Source organism: Myotis lucifugus, unplaced genomic scaffold (genome assembly GCF_000147115.1).
Source record: "Myotis lucifugus unplaced genomic scaffold, Myoluc2.0 scaffold_67, whole genome shotgun sequence".
Classification (NCBI taxonomy): domain Eukaryota; kingdom Metazoa; phylum Chordata; class Mammalia; order Chiroptera; family Vespertilionidae; genus Myotis; species Myotis lucifugus.
In genome coordinates, this window is record NW_005871115.1 from 5,424,020 (window position 1) to 5,438,127 (window position 14,108).

Below are 14,108 nucleotides of genomic sequence, written 5' to 3' on the forward strand. Positions count from 1 at the left end.
CTGCTCTGTGTGTGAAGGGGTAGAGCCATAACCTCCCTTTTGGCCCTGCTCTGAGTGTGACAGTGGCGGCGCCCCAACCCCCTGATTGGCCCTGCTCTGTGGGTGATAGAGGGTGGTGCCCCAACCCCCTGATCCGCCCTGCTCTGTGTGTGACAGGGGGCGGTGCCCCAACTCCCCTATCGGCCCTACTCTGTGTGTGACGGGGGGAGCTCCTCAACCCCCTGATTGGCCCTGCTCTGTGCATGACAGGGGGGAGCTCCCCAACCCCCTGATCGACCCTGCTCTGTGTGTGACAGCGTACGGAGCCCCAACCCCCCTGATGGGCCCTGCTCTGTGCATGACAGGGGGTGGCGCCACAACCTCTCCATTGACCCTGCCTTGAGTGTGACAGAGGGCGGTGCCCCAACCCCCCAATCGGCTCTACCCTGAGCGTGACTAGGGGTGGCATCGCAACCTCCCGATCCGCCCTGCTCTGTGCATGACAGGGGGCGGCGCCCCAACTCCCCAATTGGCCCTGCTCTGAGCCCGACCAGGGGCTGCACCTAGGGATTGGTCCTGCCCTCTGCCACCCGGGAGCAGGCCTAAGCCAGCAGGCCGTTATCTCCCGAGGGGTACCAGACTGCGAGAGGGCACAGGCCGGGCTGAGGGACCCTCCCCCCCGCCCCCCCTAATGCACAAATTTTTGTGCACCGGGCCTCTAGTATATTTATAATGTTTATATGTTTCTGATGTATTAATCCTTTTATCATTATGAAATATTATCTACAAAATTATCACTAGTAATATTTTTTGCCTTGAGGTCTATTTCATCCCTGATTAATATAGCCACTCTCTGTTATTGTTACTATATGCATGCATTTTTGTCCCATCTATTTACCCTCACCCATTTGTATCTCTGAATTTTAAGTATTTCTTTTGTAGATAGATTATAAGATCTTGGTGTGTTTTTTTAATTTATTCTACCTCTGATTTTTGAGTGCAGTTTTCAGCTTATTCACATTTGATGTAATGATTAATACAATTGGACTTATATCTGCCATTTTGCTATGTGTTTTCTACATATCTCATTTATTTTTTGTTCCTCTATTCCCTATTACTGTCTTTATGCTAAATGAACACTTTTTGGATACCATTTTAATTCCCCTGTTGATTATTTAACTGTATACTTTGAGGGTTTTTTTTGTTACTCTAGGGATTAAAATATTCATCTTTAACTTTAAAAATTCACTTAAAGTTAGCACTGTCTTAATTTTAGTAAAATATATATAAATATATTATAATATCAGTAAAGCTCCATTTCATCTCTCCCCATTCATTTGTGTTATCCTCATGTATAAAAAGCTCCATCTCTATTATAAAACTAATAATAATATGTTAGAATTATGATGTTAAGGAATCTCCTGATTTTAAAGAAATTAAGAAAGAGAAAAATTATACATATACACACATAGTCTTTTTATTTACTCAAATATTTCTGATGACATCCATTTCTTCCTGTGCATCTGAGTTAGTATCTTGTGTAATTTCCTTCAGCTTAAAGGGTTTACTTTGTGTGTGTTTTTTCCTGTAAGTTAGGTCTGCAGTGAATTCTATAATTTTTTGTTTATCTAGGAATGTCTTTGTTTTGATTTTTTTAAAAGGACAATTTCATGCCCCAGCTGGTTTGGCTCAGTGGATAGAATGTTGGCCTGTAGACTGAAGGGTCCTAAGTTCTATTCCAGTCAAGGGCATGTGCCTGGGTTGCGGGCTCCATCCCCAGGAAGGGGAGTGCAGGAGGGAGCCAATCAGTGATTCTCATTATTGATGTTTCTATCTCTCTTTCCCTCTTTCTTCCTCTCTGAAATCAATAAAAATATAAAAAATAAATAAGTTAAATAAATAAATAACAATTAGAAAAAGTAAAATATAAAGTCAAAGTCCCGTGTAATCTCTTGCTAAAAAGTACTTATTCTTTATAATTTGGATCATCTTGTATGAAGAAAAGAAGAAAAATATATATGAGTGTTTGTATAATATATATATTTGAGTATATATATATTTGAGTATATATATATATATATATACACACAGATATAAATAAATACCTTATCATGATAAATATTAATTACCCAAATAATAGTAACCATAAAAAAGAGAATTAAAAACTGGGACTTTTTTTTATACTCTATGACCCATTTTTTTCTGAATGTGGAAGCTCTGACTGGCAGCTGCCATTCTGATATTTAAAAATTTTTTTGGCAACAAAAACTCAGTTTTGTTGGCCTTAAAATTCTCATTTCTTGACAGGTGCCCATCAAAACTACATACTTTCTCCCCAAATTTCCTACAATATTTCTAACTGTCAGGACAGCTCTGCTTAGTCTAGCTATCTTATAAACTTCATTTTGATAACCCATCTCATTAAAAAGTACTACAGAAGCCTCATGTTTATTTATCATTTGAATGCTCATGAAGCTATTATTCAAATCTCTGAATTCACTTGCTCATGTATTTCATAACAGGCATATATCCATGGACTTTTTTTACATTCTGATAATGTCTCTATTTGTTCAGCCATCTATATTTAATGAAAAGCTATCACTTTTTCCCCCAGCAAATTTCAAACACCAGTGGAGCTATCTAATACAAAAACATGAACTTTCGGTGTGACCTTGGATAATCTTGCTCTATCTCATGATTATATAAATCTATGGAACGGGGGACATTATAATGTAGATCACTTTTCAAAAATATCACCATAATTGGAAACTGTGAAGTAGTTAAAATTTATCAGCGTAAGTTTTACTGTTTTGAAGATGACAATCATGGATCATGTTCATTAACTCATTTAAGCCATTAAAATGTGTACCACAGATAGCCTGGTTGACCTGAAGAGGGAGAGTGTACCCGTTCACTGTCTTTGCCCGTCTCTTCTGCCCTCGCCTTCCCCAGATTTCCACACTTGAGGCAGAGAAACTCTTAGGCAGCTTCAGACACTGTCCCAACTAGTGGGTTTAGTTTGACCCTCTCTCCTTTTGGGCTGTCTTGAGAGGTACATCTACCTCCTGAGCTAACCACAGAATTCCTGCACTTTTATCCGAATCATTCTTACTGAGTCTGACCGTCTCAGCAGCCAAAACCAACTATTGAACACCCTTATTGTTTCTGATTTGTGCTTTATGAAACAGCTTGGATGGGGTATCCTTGTTCCTTCTTTTTTCATCCTCCGCATTGTCCTTGTTCTAACAAGGGGATGCCTGCACCTACATTTCCAGTCCTGAGACCACTTCTTTCTCCCATGCATGTTCTCGGTATGTCCCAGTTGATCCAAATGGGCATCTACCTTGCCCATGTTCCAAAGTCCTGTTTTGGTAATCTATGCAGTTCCCTTTCAAGCCTGAGGCGCCTATTATCCTTGCCAGTTATCCTATTTCAGGACCAAAGCTCAACCCCTCAAGGCTGCCCCACAGCTGGGCTCTCTCCTCTTAAGAGATGTCTCAGGTGTTCAAAACTACCTGAAGTCTGGGCTTCCGCTTTCCAGCAGCCTCTATTCCTGTGTTCTACCCAGTAGTTGAATAGATCCTCTGATTCTTTGTTGTCCTTTGGTCCCTACAGGAACCTGAGACTTCTGTTCCCTTGAGCTTTTGGTCTGTGGGCATCCAGGCCTGCTTCACACACCCTGCTAGTGGATGGCAGCTGAACAATAAGTTCTCTGGTCAAGTAGGTTTAGAAAAAGCCTATTTAAATGGTTATTCTGTTTTCTTTTTGGTAGGACTCATCAAGCCTTTAATATGCTTGCATTCACAAAGGTGAAAAAAAAAAACACAGGTTTTCGGAATATATTTGTTGAAGGAACATTAGTTTCCCAAGTTTCTTAAAGGCCTAGTGTTATATAGAACATATTTTGAACATGCTTTAAAAAAATAATATTAGATGAGGAAGTCTCCATGGTCTGTTTCAGTTTTACAGATTCTGATTAAATGAATAACAAGAAATGTTTTTGGAGAAGGTGAGTGAAGTAGCAAAATCTGTTAGTGTTTAGGCAACTCTGTCCAAAGAGTAAGAAAGCCCTGCATTTTGGCTACTAGGGAGTTGTTTTCTGTAATGAAGCAAGGAGAAAGCAGAAGACTAACATTCCTTTATTTGTCCAGTCATTGTGAGAATATTTATTGAGAACTACAATGTGCCAGGCATCAGTCTAGAGCAGTGATGGCGAACCCTTTGAGCTCGGCGTGTCAGCATTTTGAAAAACCCTAACTTAACTCTGGTGCCGTGTCACATATAGAAATTTTTTGATATTTGCAACCATAGTAAAACAAAGATTTATATTTTTGATATTTATTTGATATTTTTAAATGCCATTTAACAAAGAAAAATCAACAAAAAAATGAGTTCGCGTGTCACCTCTGGCACGCGTGTCATAGGTTCGCTATCACTGGTCTAGAGGCTGGAATTTTAATGATGGATAAGATCAATACCCTCCCTGCCCTCAATAATCTTAGAAAAATCAGCCAGAGTAAAATATCCTGCCAGCCACCTAATATCTTTGCTCTGAGCCTATGCATCAAGTCTCAGCTTAAAATTTCCCTTTTTAAAGTTTAAGTACATCTCTTTTTGTGATAAACTGGATTCAGGTTTGTCATTCTTCTATCATTAAAGAAATTGGTGGACTACATAAGCAAATATGCATAGGCACGGGCAGCAGATATACATACGCAGAAGCGCATAGAAACCATATACGTACATAGATACCACTGAGGCAACCTTTATCTGACTGATGCTAAAAATAAAATGTTGCTATTGATGCATATATGAGTTTCTTCAGAGCGTTGTTCAGAACACCTGCATTAAAACAACCAGGGGGTGCTTGTGAAAACGCAAGTGCCTGGGCTCCACTCCACATATTCTGGTTTAGAGGGTCGCAGGAATACGCATGTTAAATTAGGACCACATAACATACTTATGCTCACTTACATTTAAAAACTTCTGATCATTGAGACTCTGGCGTGGGGACTGAGAGCTGGAGCTTGTTGCCAAGTGGGCCTAGGTTGTCAGAGGGAGTCACATTGGCTGGGGTGACTGGCAGGACAGAAGGCAGGCACTCGTTCACCCACCTAGTGGAATAATGTAGAGAATAATGACATAAGTAGTGTTCAAACGTGTTAATTCCCTCTCTTCTGTCATGCCTCAAAAAAACAAACAACAACAACAAAAACCACACACACACACAACCGGCAGCTTAGCACACCTGGGGGCTTCTCACTGTTTCCTCCTCAGTTTAGTACATTTTATTTTATTTTCATGTAAACTCATTAGTGAAGCGATCCCTGTATTCTTTCTAGAAAGACTGGAGATCCCTCTTAGTCTAATTTAAAACTTGATTTCATTGTTTAGTTTTAAATGAGGTTTCAGTATTGATAAAAATTTAAATACCATAGTACGGAGCATCGTGGGATTTTTCTCACGTTACACAAAAACTTAAGAGCTTACCAGTTTCAGATCAAAAGCCTGAAAGCCTCAGTCACCACATTTCCTGTTTGTAACTGAACAGACTACACACCAAAGATGTTAAGAAACAAGTGAGAGAAAAAACTGAGGTAGAGAAAAAGACAAATTTTATTGCCACACTTCTTTGACATAACAAAGCAACGTTACTTGGAAACAAAAGTTTGTGGGAGCATTTTTAATCCATGCATTTACCTTATGGCTGCATAAGGATTTCTCTGAAAAAAGAAGCATGCCAGGTAAGTGGCATTTTTAATTATTTTGCCTAAAATTTCACTTAATAATTTCTGAGTCTCCAGCAAGTACACTTAGGATTTGGAAAATAAATTAGTTTACACATTCTTTCTTTTCTTTTTTAAAAAAATATATTTTTATTGATTTCAGAGAGTAAGGGAGAGAAAGAGAGAGATAGAAATATCAATGCTGAGAGAGAATCATTGATCAGCTGCCTCCTGCATGCCTTCTAATAGGGATAGAGCTGGCAACTCAGGCATGTGCCCTTGACTGGAATCGAGCCCGGGACCCTTCAGTCCAAAGGCTGATGCTCTATCCACTGAGCCAAACCGGCTAGGGCAAGTTTACACATTATTTCTTAAATGCGAAATAACCTTTAGTATAATTAGAACATATTTTTAAATCTACTAATGAATATAAGTCACTATCACTCTTAAAAAAATTTGGAAGTGTTTTATAATATAAAGCTAGTTGTAGCTGGGTTTTTAAAAATAATTATGACACTTAAAGGACTCATTATTTTAAAAGAAACTTTCATTGACCACTACACTTTCTTCTTCAGTTTAGTTCAGTTATAAAGTAGGTTAGAAGTAACCACATTCTAATTCTTTGTAGCTTAGAAACTATATTAACTCCCCAGAAATCAGTCCAATTGTTAACATTAAGAGAGATGATAATTTTGTAAAGGCCAGTGTAAATTCCATCACTTGTGGAATGAAGTTGAATTCACATTGATTAGCTGTGTCTCTTCCATGTGGATGGTTCATCCCTCTTTTATTATTTTATTTGCTTTCTATTTCTTTAGTAAAAATTCTTCATGATAGGAGAAAATATGCATATTTATTAAGGGTGAGAACTGTGAAATACATATATATATATATGAAGGAAAGAAATTTACATCGTTCCCATTTCCTTAAAAAAGAACCTGAAGATAGTGCATTGTATTTCCTTCCAATTTTTATTTCTTTACATTCTACATGGCTTGCTTTTCATAACTGAAATAATAATGTAGATAAAATCATAATCCAGCTCTTTTCACAAACATTATGACATAATTATTTCCCTTTTTATAATAATTTCTGCTTGATTATTTTACATGGATGCACAAAATAACATCTATTGGGTTAATTATAGTTTACTTAGTTACTTGCTTATTATTGGACATTTATGTTGTATCCATTTTTTATATTTTTTAAATGACAGAAAGATGAGCATCTTTATAGCTTTTTCTATATTTAGGATTATCTTTTTGGGCAACGTTTCTAGAACTGGGATTACTGAGTAAGAGGTTATGAACATTTTATGTCCCATTTTTACCAGATTGCTTTTCCAAGAGCGATGCCAAGTCACTCTCCTCCTAGCAGTGCTTCCCCTTAATAAGCTGATCTAATTAAAAACTCTTTACTAATAAAAAGCACATGTAACCCATTGTTTAATATACATTACTTTGATTATAATGAGGTTGAACATTTTGCATGGGTTTTTAAATTGTTTATAACTCCACCATTTGTAAATTGTCTGATCACATCTTTTGCTTAATTTTTGTGCATATAGTACTTTTAATGTTAATTTGTATGAGCTATTTATAACAATATCATATCTGATAATTTTTGTGAATTTGTTTCCAGTGTTTTGTTTGCTGGATTTTAAAATCAATTGATTGGATTAGGTACACAAGGGTGTGTAAGCTGACATACAGTTTTCATGCCTTTCATCTTTTCCAGGGTTCATAGATGATCAAAGAACAAATACAATTGTCCTGGTTTTGCTAGTGTCCTGCAAGAAATGAATGCAGCAATTCTATAAACAGTTGCCATTAGCTAATGGTGATAGGGATTTGGGGGAGGCCAAAGTCAGTGAATATGACATTCAGCTATTTCCAGTATTAACTAATGGTAATTTTATAAGGGATAGGGCACAATTTCCTCCATAGCACTTTGAAATTTAGATTTTTCTTTTGGTATAAGGCAGGAGCTCCTCCATTAAGACCTACAATTCCACAGAAGAGACAAAAAAAAAATAAACTATTCATCATAAAAGCTCATAGATCTTAAAACAAAAGAAAAAAACCTTAATGTGAAATAAGATGACAATCAGATGATAATATTTTTTACATTGAGATAGGTAAAGTAAAAAAAGAAAATGTTTGAACACAACAAAAAAATGAAATTTCTAGTTAATTAAAACATGTATGAAAATAAAAACCCAAATCTTCCCTTTATCTCCTACCTACATGCCTTGTAGTCACTGCATCAATATATGTGCTGGTATAATAATTTTTACTGTGTTTCTGCATTCACACAAACTCAATATTAGCTGAGTCAACCCCTTTGGGCTATCATTAATATAGTTCAAACAATGATTCACAATGTAGTTACATTGCTGTTTTCTATAAAAGAATTTTCATGGTATTTGTTCAATTTTCTTTTCCCGTGAGCCTCAGTTACCTTTTAGAAACCAATGAAAGCCTTTCTTTTAGAAACTAGGTAGGTAGGAATGACTTATGACTCATCTTTTATATTCAGATCTTCTTTAAAATAAAAGTAAGTTAAACAACATGTTTCATTATTTAATTTAGATAGTTTGGCAATGATGTTAAGGAAAATCAATCCAGGAAAAATTGTCACTTAGAGGTCACAGCTGAGAAATAAAATGTCCACAAATTGCTAGTTAATAATAAATATTATCTATCAGTTTCCAGGCATTTTTAATTTCATTTAATTTTCTCAGCATCCTGAATTAAAAAGAAGAAAGAAAAAAATTAACAAACCTTCTTAAGACAATAAAGAAATATAGTAGTTATAGAATTTTGCTGAATGAAAGTTTCCACACACCCATGCCAACCTCAGGGTCTTACCAAGGTGCTTCTCCAATAGGAAACGATAAGTACATAAGATGGAGAGTTAAATACATGAAGAGAGATTCATCTACAGCAGGGACTTGGGCATTACTGCAGTCCCAATAGGATTTCTAAAGTTTATCAATCCCAATTAAATTTCATTATAAAAGTGACTATTGTCTTAAAATCTGCCCTCCACCTCACTCTCATATGTATGCTTTCCTCGATTCTATTTAGTAAGAATTGCTTAAGAGCACCCAGAAAACCGTGGTACATCTACACGATGGAATACTATGCTGCTGTAAAAAAGAAGGAACTCTTACCATTTGCAACAGCATGGATGGAACTGGAGAGCATTATGCTAAGTGAAATAAGCTAGTCAATGAAGGAGAAATGCCACATGATCTCACTCATTCATGGATAATAGAGACCATTATAAACTCTTGAACAATAATAGATACAGAGGCAGAGTTGCCTCAAACAGACTGTTAAACTACAGCAGGAAGGCCGGGGAGGGTGGGGGGGCTGGAGGGGGGGTAAGAGATCAACCAAAGGACTTGTATGCATGCATATAAGCATAACCAATGGACATAAGACACTGGGGGGTAGGGGAGGCCAGGGGATTGTCAAGAGCGGGGAAAAAAAGGAGACATATGTAATACTCTTTGTAATAATTTAAGCAATAAAAATTATTAAAAAAATAAATAAATAAAATAAATAAATAAATAAAAAAAAGAGCACCCATGATGTACTAAAAGGAGGGAACCTGGATGATACAGAGATGGGGATCTGAACTCCTGTTTTTATCAGTGACTTAGGGAGTGAGGGTCAGTGATTTGCAGAAAGTCACACAACTAGTGATTGCGCTCGTTCACTTTCTCCAGGCTGTTTGAACAGACATTCCAGATGTGCTATATGAATATTGTCCTCTCTTTTGTGGCCTCTCTCAGACATACGCCATTCACTTCTCAAATAGTCCTTTGTTTATAATAGACATTTAAGGTAGACAGCTTTTAAAATTTGCATTGAAGACATTATCTCATTCACTTGAAAGCCTGGGGCTGGATTTGAGAATCCCTCCCATTGCTAGTCTATGGCTCTCATGCCTCTTAGTGACGGGGTAATGGGGATGGACAATGGTGGGGCGCCTCTGTGGAGAGTGACAACGTGCTACATTCAAAGAGTCATGAAGGTGCCTAGTGCAGCACCAAACCATCTGCACAGTAAGAAAAACTCATGGGTAGAATCTATGGGAATTGTTAAATCAGAACTTCTTCTTTGAACTTTCTGGGGTGCTTAAATAAATATAGACATTCATGGAATGCAAGGAAGAGATAGTCACTGCTCTGACAGAGTTTATAAACCAAGGAGAGAAACCATCAAGAGAAGCCATAACCTAAATACTAGAAGCTCATACACTTATCTCAGTTATAGAACCCCTGAAGGCGAAACAATTAAGGCATTATATTTATTGCTTTTCTGTTGGTACTTGTTTAAGTAAAGGCTTCTGTATGAATCAAACCTGCAAAGCAGAAGGCATTACATTTGCTTAGCTGAGCTTCCTTCCAGAGCACATGTAATTGTGAATTTTAAATACAGTGCCTGCCAAGTACTATTGGCTTAAGGGAATCAGAGGTCTTATAATTAAACCTCTCTCTCTTAGCCTCTGGCTGTTGAAAGCTAGATAGAAACTTAAATCATGGTTTTCCTAGTTGTCATTGCCTCTGGCTTTTTAACAGTGTAAATAGCTCAACTCAAATTACGTGGGAGTTCTTTTTAGATTGATAAAAGCTATACAAATGAAAGTAATTATAGTTAATGAATATGATACTAAAGATTGCATTTGTTGGGCAAGAATTTTTGAGCACTTTGTGCATTCAATATTATAAGATGGACTGTCTCTACTGAATAGATACCCACATGTATTGAAAATATTCATACTCTATATGGAAAATAACTGGGTAAGGGAGGGATGAAGTGGTGTGTGTGTGTGTGTGTGTGTGTGTGTGTGTGTGTGTTTGTGTGAACATTTATACAAATCTTTCCATTTAAGTTGAAAATCTTCACCATTTAGCTACTCAAAATCTTCTCATCGGCATGTTTTTGTTTTGTCTTTCAAAATAGGGGTATTTATTGTTGGCAATCAAAGAAATGCAAAGCTTCTAAATGAAAATCTTCCTATGTAAAACTCAAATTACATTACAAAAGGGAAAAAATCTTGGAAAATAAGAGGTCATTAGGAATATAGACTCCTAACATCAAAGGAAAACTGGAGACCACGCTAAACCATATTCTCAATGTATAAGAAACATATTTTTTTCTGTTTTCATAGTTGGAGGGTGTTCATTTAACAAGTCAAAATAAACATAGTATGTCCTTAAGGTAAAAGTTGAAAAGAAGAGAATGAAAGCACACTTCATTTCATGCTTCTTAAAACTATTAGGTAGTCTGTGAGATTATTTCTGCACCCTACCTCTTATGTTATTAACATCCCAATTTTATGCAAGCATATATAGGGTGGGGCAAAAGTAGATTTACAGTTGTTCGTATGGAAAATAATACAGTGATTAGTAAACAATAATGCAAGAATAAACTCTGTGTTTCAGTTACTTACAACTGTAAACCTACTTTTGCCCCATCCTGTATTTCCTAGGGTTGCAGTTAAGCTTATACAATTTACCTCAATTAGTGGTTTTTTCTAAATGTCTTTCCCAGAGATTATACTGACTCTACTGGTAATCAAACTCCCCAATTACTTTTAGAGCAGAAAATAAAATATTTTATTTATAGTGGTGACTGCCCCCATCAATCTAATAGGATAGCTAGCTGTTAGCACCAACTTTCTTGTATCATGCTTCCTGGGAAAAACAAATTATTTCTTTGTAGGTTGTTTTGGTAAATACAAATTCAAGGCAGAGAGAATTAGGATTTGTTGATAACTTTCAGCAAAGCCACAGTGGCTTAATGAGTTACTCTTCTCTCACAAGTTCTATTTCCCAGCTTCTGGAAGGCCGGTCCTTTCTCAATAGCATGGGAGACAAATGTAAAAGAATGTTCAACTTGTTTTTCTTGGGGTGTAGATATTTCTAGACCTTAATACTTGATCAGAACCTTTCTGTTGGTCCTGGTCATTACATTACCCTTCTTTTACTCCACCTTTCATTTATTTGGTCAGTTGACACAGGTTTAGTGAGCACCTACTTTGTGCTGAGTAGGTTGCAGAAATGATTGCAGGAGTCTTGCTAGGCATAAGATAATAATAAAAAGAAGAACAACAGCTAATATTTGTTGAACATTAAATATTAGTGAAACACACTACTCTCCTAATCTCATTATATATCTTAATTCACTTAATCTCCATAATAATAGGTACAAGGGAGAAATGAGGCATGAAAATGAAGATAAATATGATAGTCTTTCTGTCCTTTGGGAAGTTAAGAGACTACTGGGGAGCTTTATTAGCATAATTGACTATGCTAATATGTAGTCAATTGAATTGCAGAGGGATACAATAGGGTGTCATTTGGTGAGGAACAAGAAGCTTCAAAGGAGTGAATGCTGCAAAGGGAAGGTAGTCTTGAGGAATAGGGCTAGGAATTCAGATTGGTAGGGGAAAGGTATTTCAGGCAAAGGGACAAGTAAACAGAGACATAAAGACACAAAATGGTAAGTATGATATCTATTAACAATTGCAAATGCTTTGAAATGATTGGAGCATGGTGTATCATTGGGTGGTATAGAAGATAAGTCCTAAAAGATACAAGAAACCTAAAATAACATTCTGAAGAAATAATTTATGATAAGAAAGAAAAGAGTAATATCCTCTATTTTTAGGGCAGAAATAGGAACAGGCACCTTCTTTTGAAGGATCTATGCCATTGACTCCGGAAAGAAGACAAAGAGCCAACTTTCTTCAGAAATCACAGAGGAGGGGAATATATGAAGACAGTGTGTGGAAGGATAGAGCTAGGTCCTGAGTGGTAGTTGATGTAGTGTGGGTTAACCAAAGAGCCATAAACACAACTTCAGGGCCAACTGAACTAATAGGAAAGAGGGCAGACTGACCTGAGAATGGTCTGTTTAGTATTGTGCTTTAAAACCTTGGATATCAAGATATCAAAATTCTTTAAGCTGTGTACATCCTTTGATCCAGCAATTCATCTTCAAGAATTTTTACCAAAAAACAAACAAACAAAAAAACAAACTAAGGTGAGCCCTAGCCAGTGTTGCTCAGCAGATAGAGTGTCAGCCTGGGGATTTAGGGGTCCCGGGTTCGATTCCAGTCAAGGGCACCACGTACCTCGGTTGCAGGTTCCTCCTCAACCTTAGTCTGGGCCCTGGTCAAGGCTCCTGTGGGAGGCAATCAATCAATGTGTTTCTCTCACATCTACATTTCTCTCTGTCTTCCTTTCTCTTCCACTCTCTCTAAAAAAAAAACCCCCAAACCACAAACAAACAAAAAACAAACAAAAAACAGTTACCTTTTCCTATGAATTAATTAATTCTTTAAAAAAGTTTTATAAATCATATACTGTATGTTTGGCACTGCAGAGTAGAAGGCAGAAATTTTCCTATTCTTTGTGGAACTTGCAGTACTTTGAACATCTAACTAACATGGTGCAAAACTAAAGAGGCGATAAAAACCACCAGGATTTGCTGGTGTTATAAGAGCCACAGACTAGTTCAAACAAAAGCAATGCATATTGTAATAAATGATATGCAAATTATATGCATATATGTATATGTACATCTATATCATAAATTCATATATATTTTATATATTTAATCATCTATATGTTTATGTTCATTTAAAAATAAATGATGCCAATAAATAAAGTCAACTAAAATACACAGGACCACTGAGGGCAGTTTAAGAACCATGGTAATGTCCAAAAGTATTCAAAGAAAACAATCAGCAATTCAAATGTCAAATTTGAGATAATGATAATAGAGCAGCACAAAAAACATTTGGGTTTAGGCATTGTCAGTTGGATGATTTAAAGACAGACTAGGGAAGCAAAATGAATTTCCCTCCTACTGAGGGTTTGCTTGTTCTGTTTATTGTGTCTAACATCAGTGTTTGGATTTCTTTGAAAGGGCCTAAGATGGTTGCTTATTCTGGGTAGTCACAGAGAGTTGGGACTGGAAGGAACATAGTCCCTGTTGTTGCTATTTACACATTGCATTTCCAATTATGTGTTTATACATCCATGCCCTCAGCTCCCTGCCCCCAACTAAATAGAGATTTCCTTGAGGGCAAGATGCTGTTTTCTTTATTTTTTATTCCCTAATATAGGGCATAGTTCCTGGCACAGAAGAGATGTCTCATTAATATTGGATGAATATATAAATATATGATAGTATAGAATCACAAGCTAATATTTTAGGGTCAGCATTCACATGGGTATATCACTACTTAGATAATTAGTATAATTATATATGTATATTATAATATAAAGGCTGATTTATAATAGGCTCATATATATTAGGTTAATATATAATTATATATATGTAGTTAATATATATAATTATACACACATGATATATAATA

The 14,108-nt window shown here is 36.5% G+C and overlaps 1 protein-coding gene across 1 annotated transcript in view; it reads left to right on the plus strand.

The window, feature by feature from the left end:
- Positions 1-9,680: 9,680 nt before the first annotated feature.
- The window catches only part of LOC102441618 (T-cell receptor-associated transmembrane adapter 1), a 28,106-nt gene continuing 23,678 nt past the window's right edge, over positions 9,681-14,108 (plus strand). The window contains exon 1 of the mRNA XM_023754961.1: positions 9,681-9,780. Within this exon, the coding sequence (XP_023610729.1) occupies positions 9,681-9,780 (100 nt within the window). The remainder of the gene's footprint in view (positions 9,781-14,108) is intronic.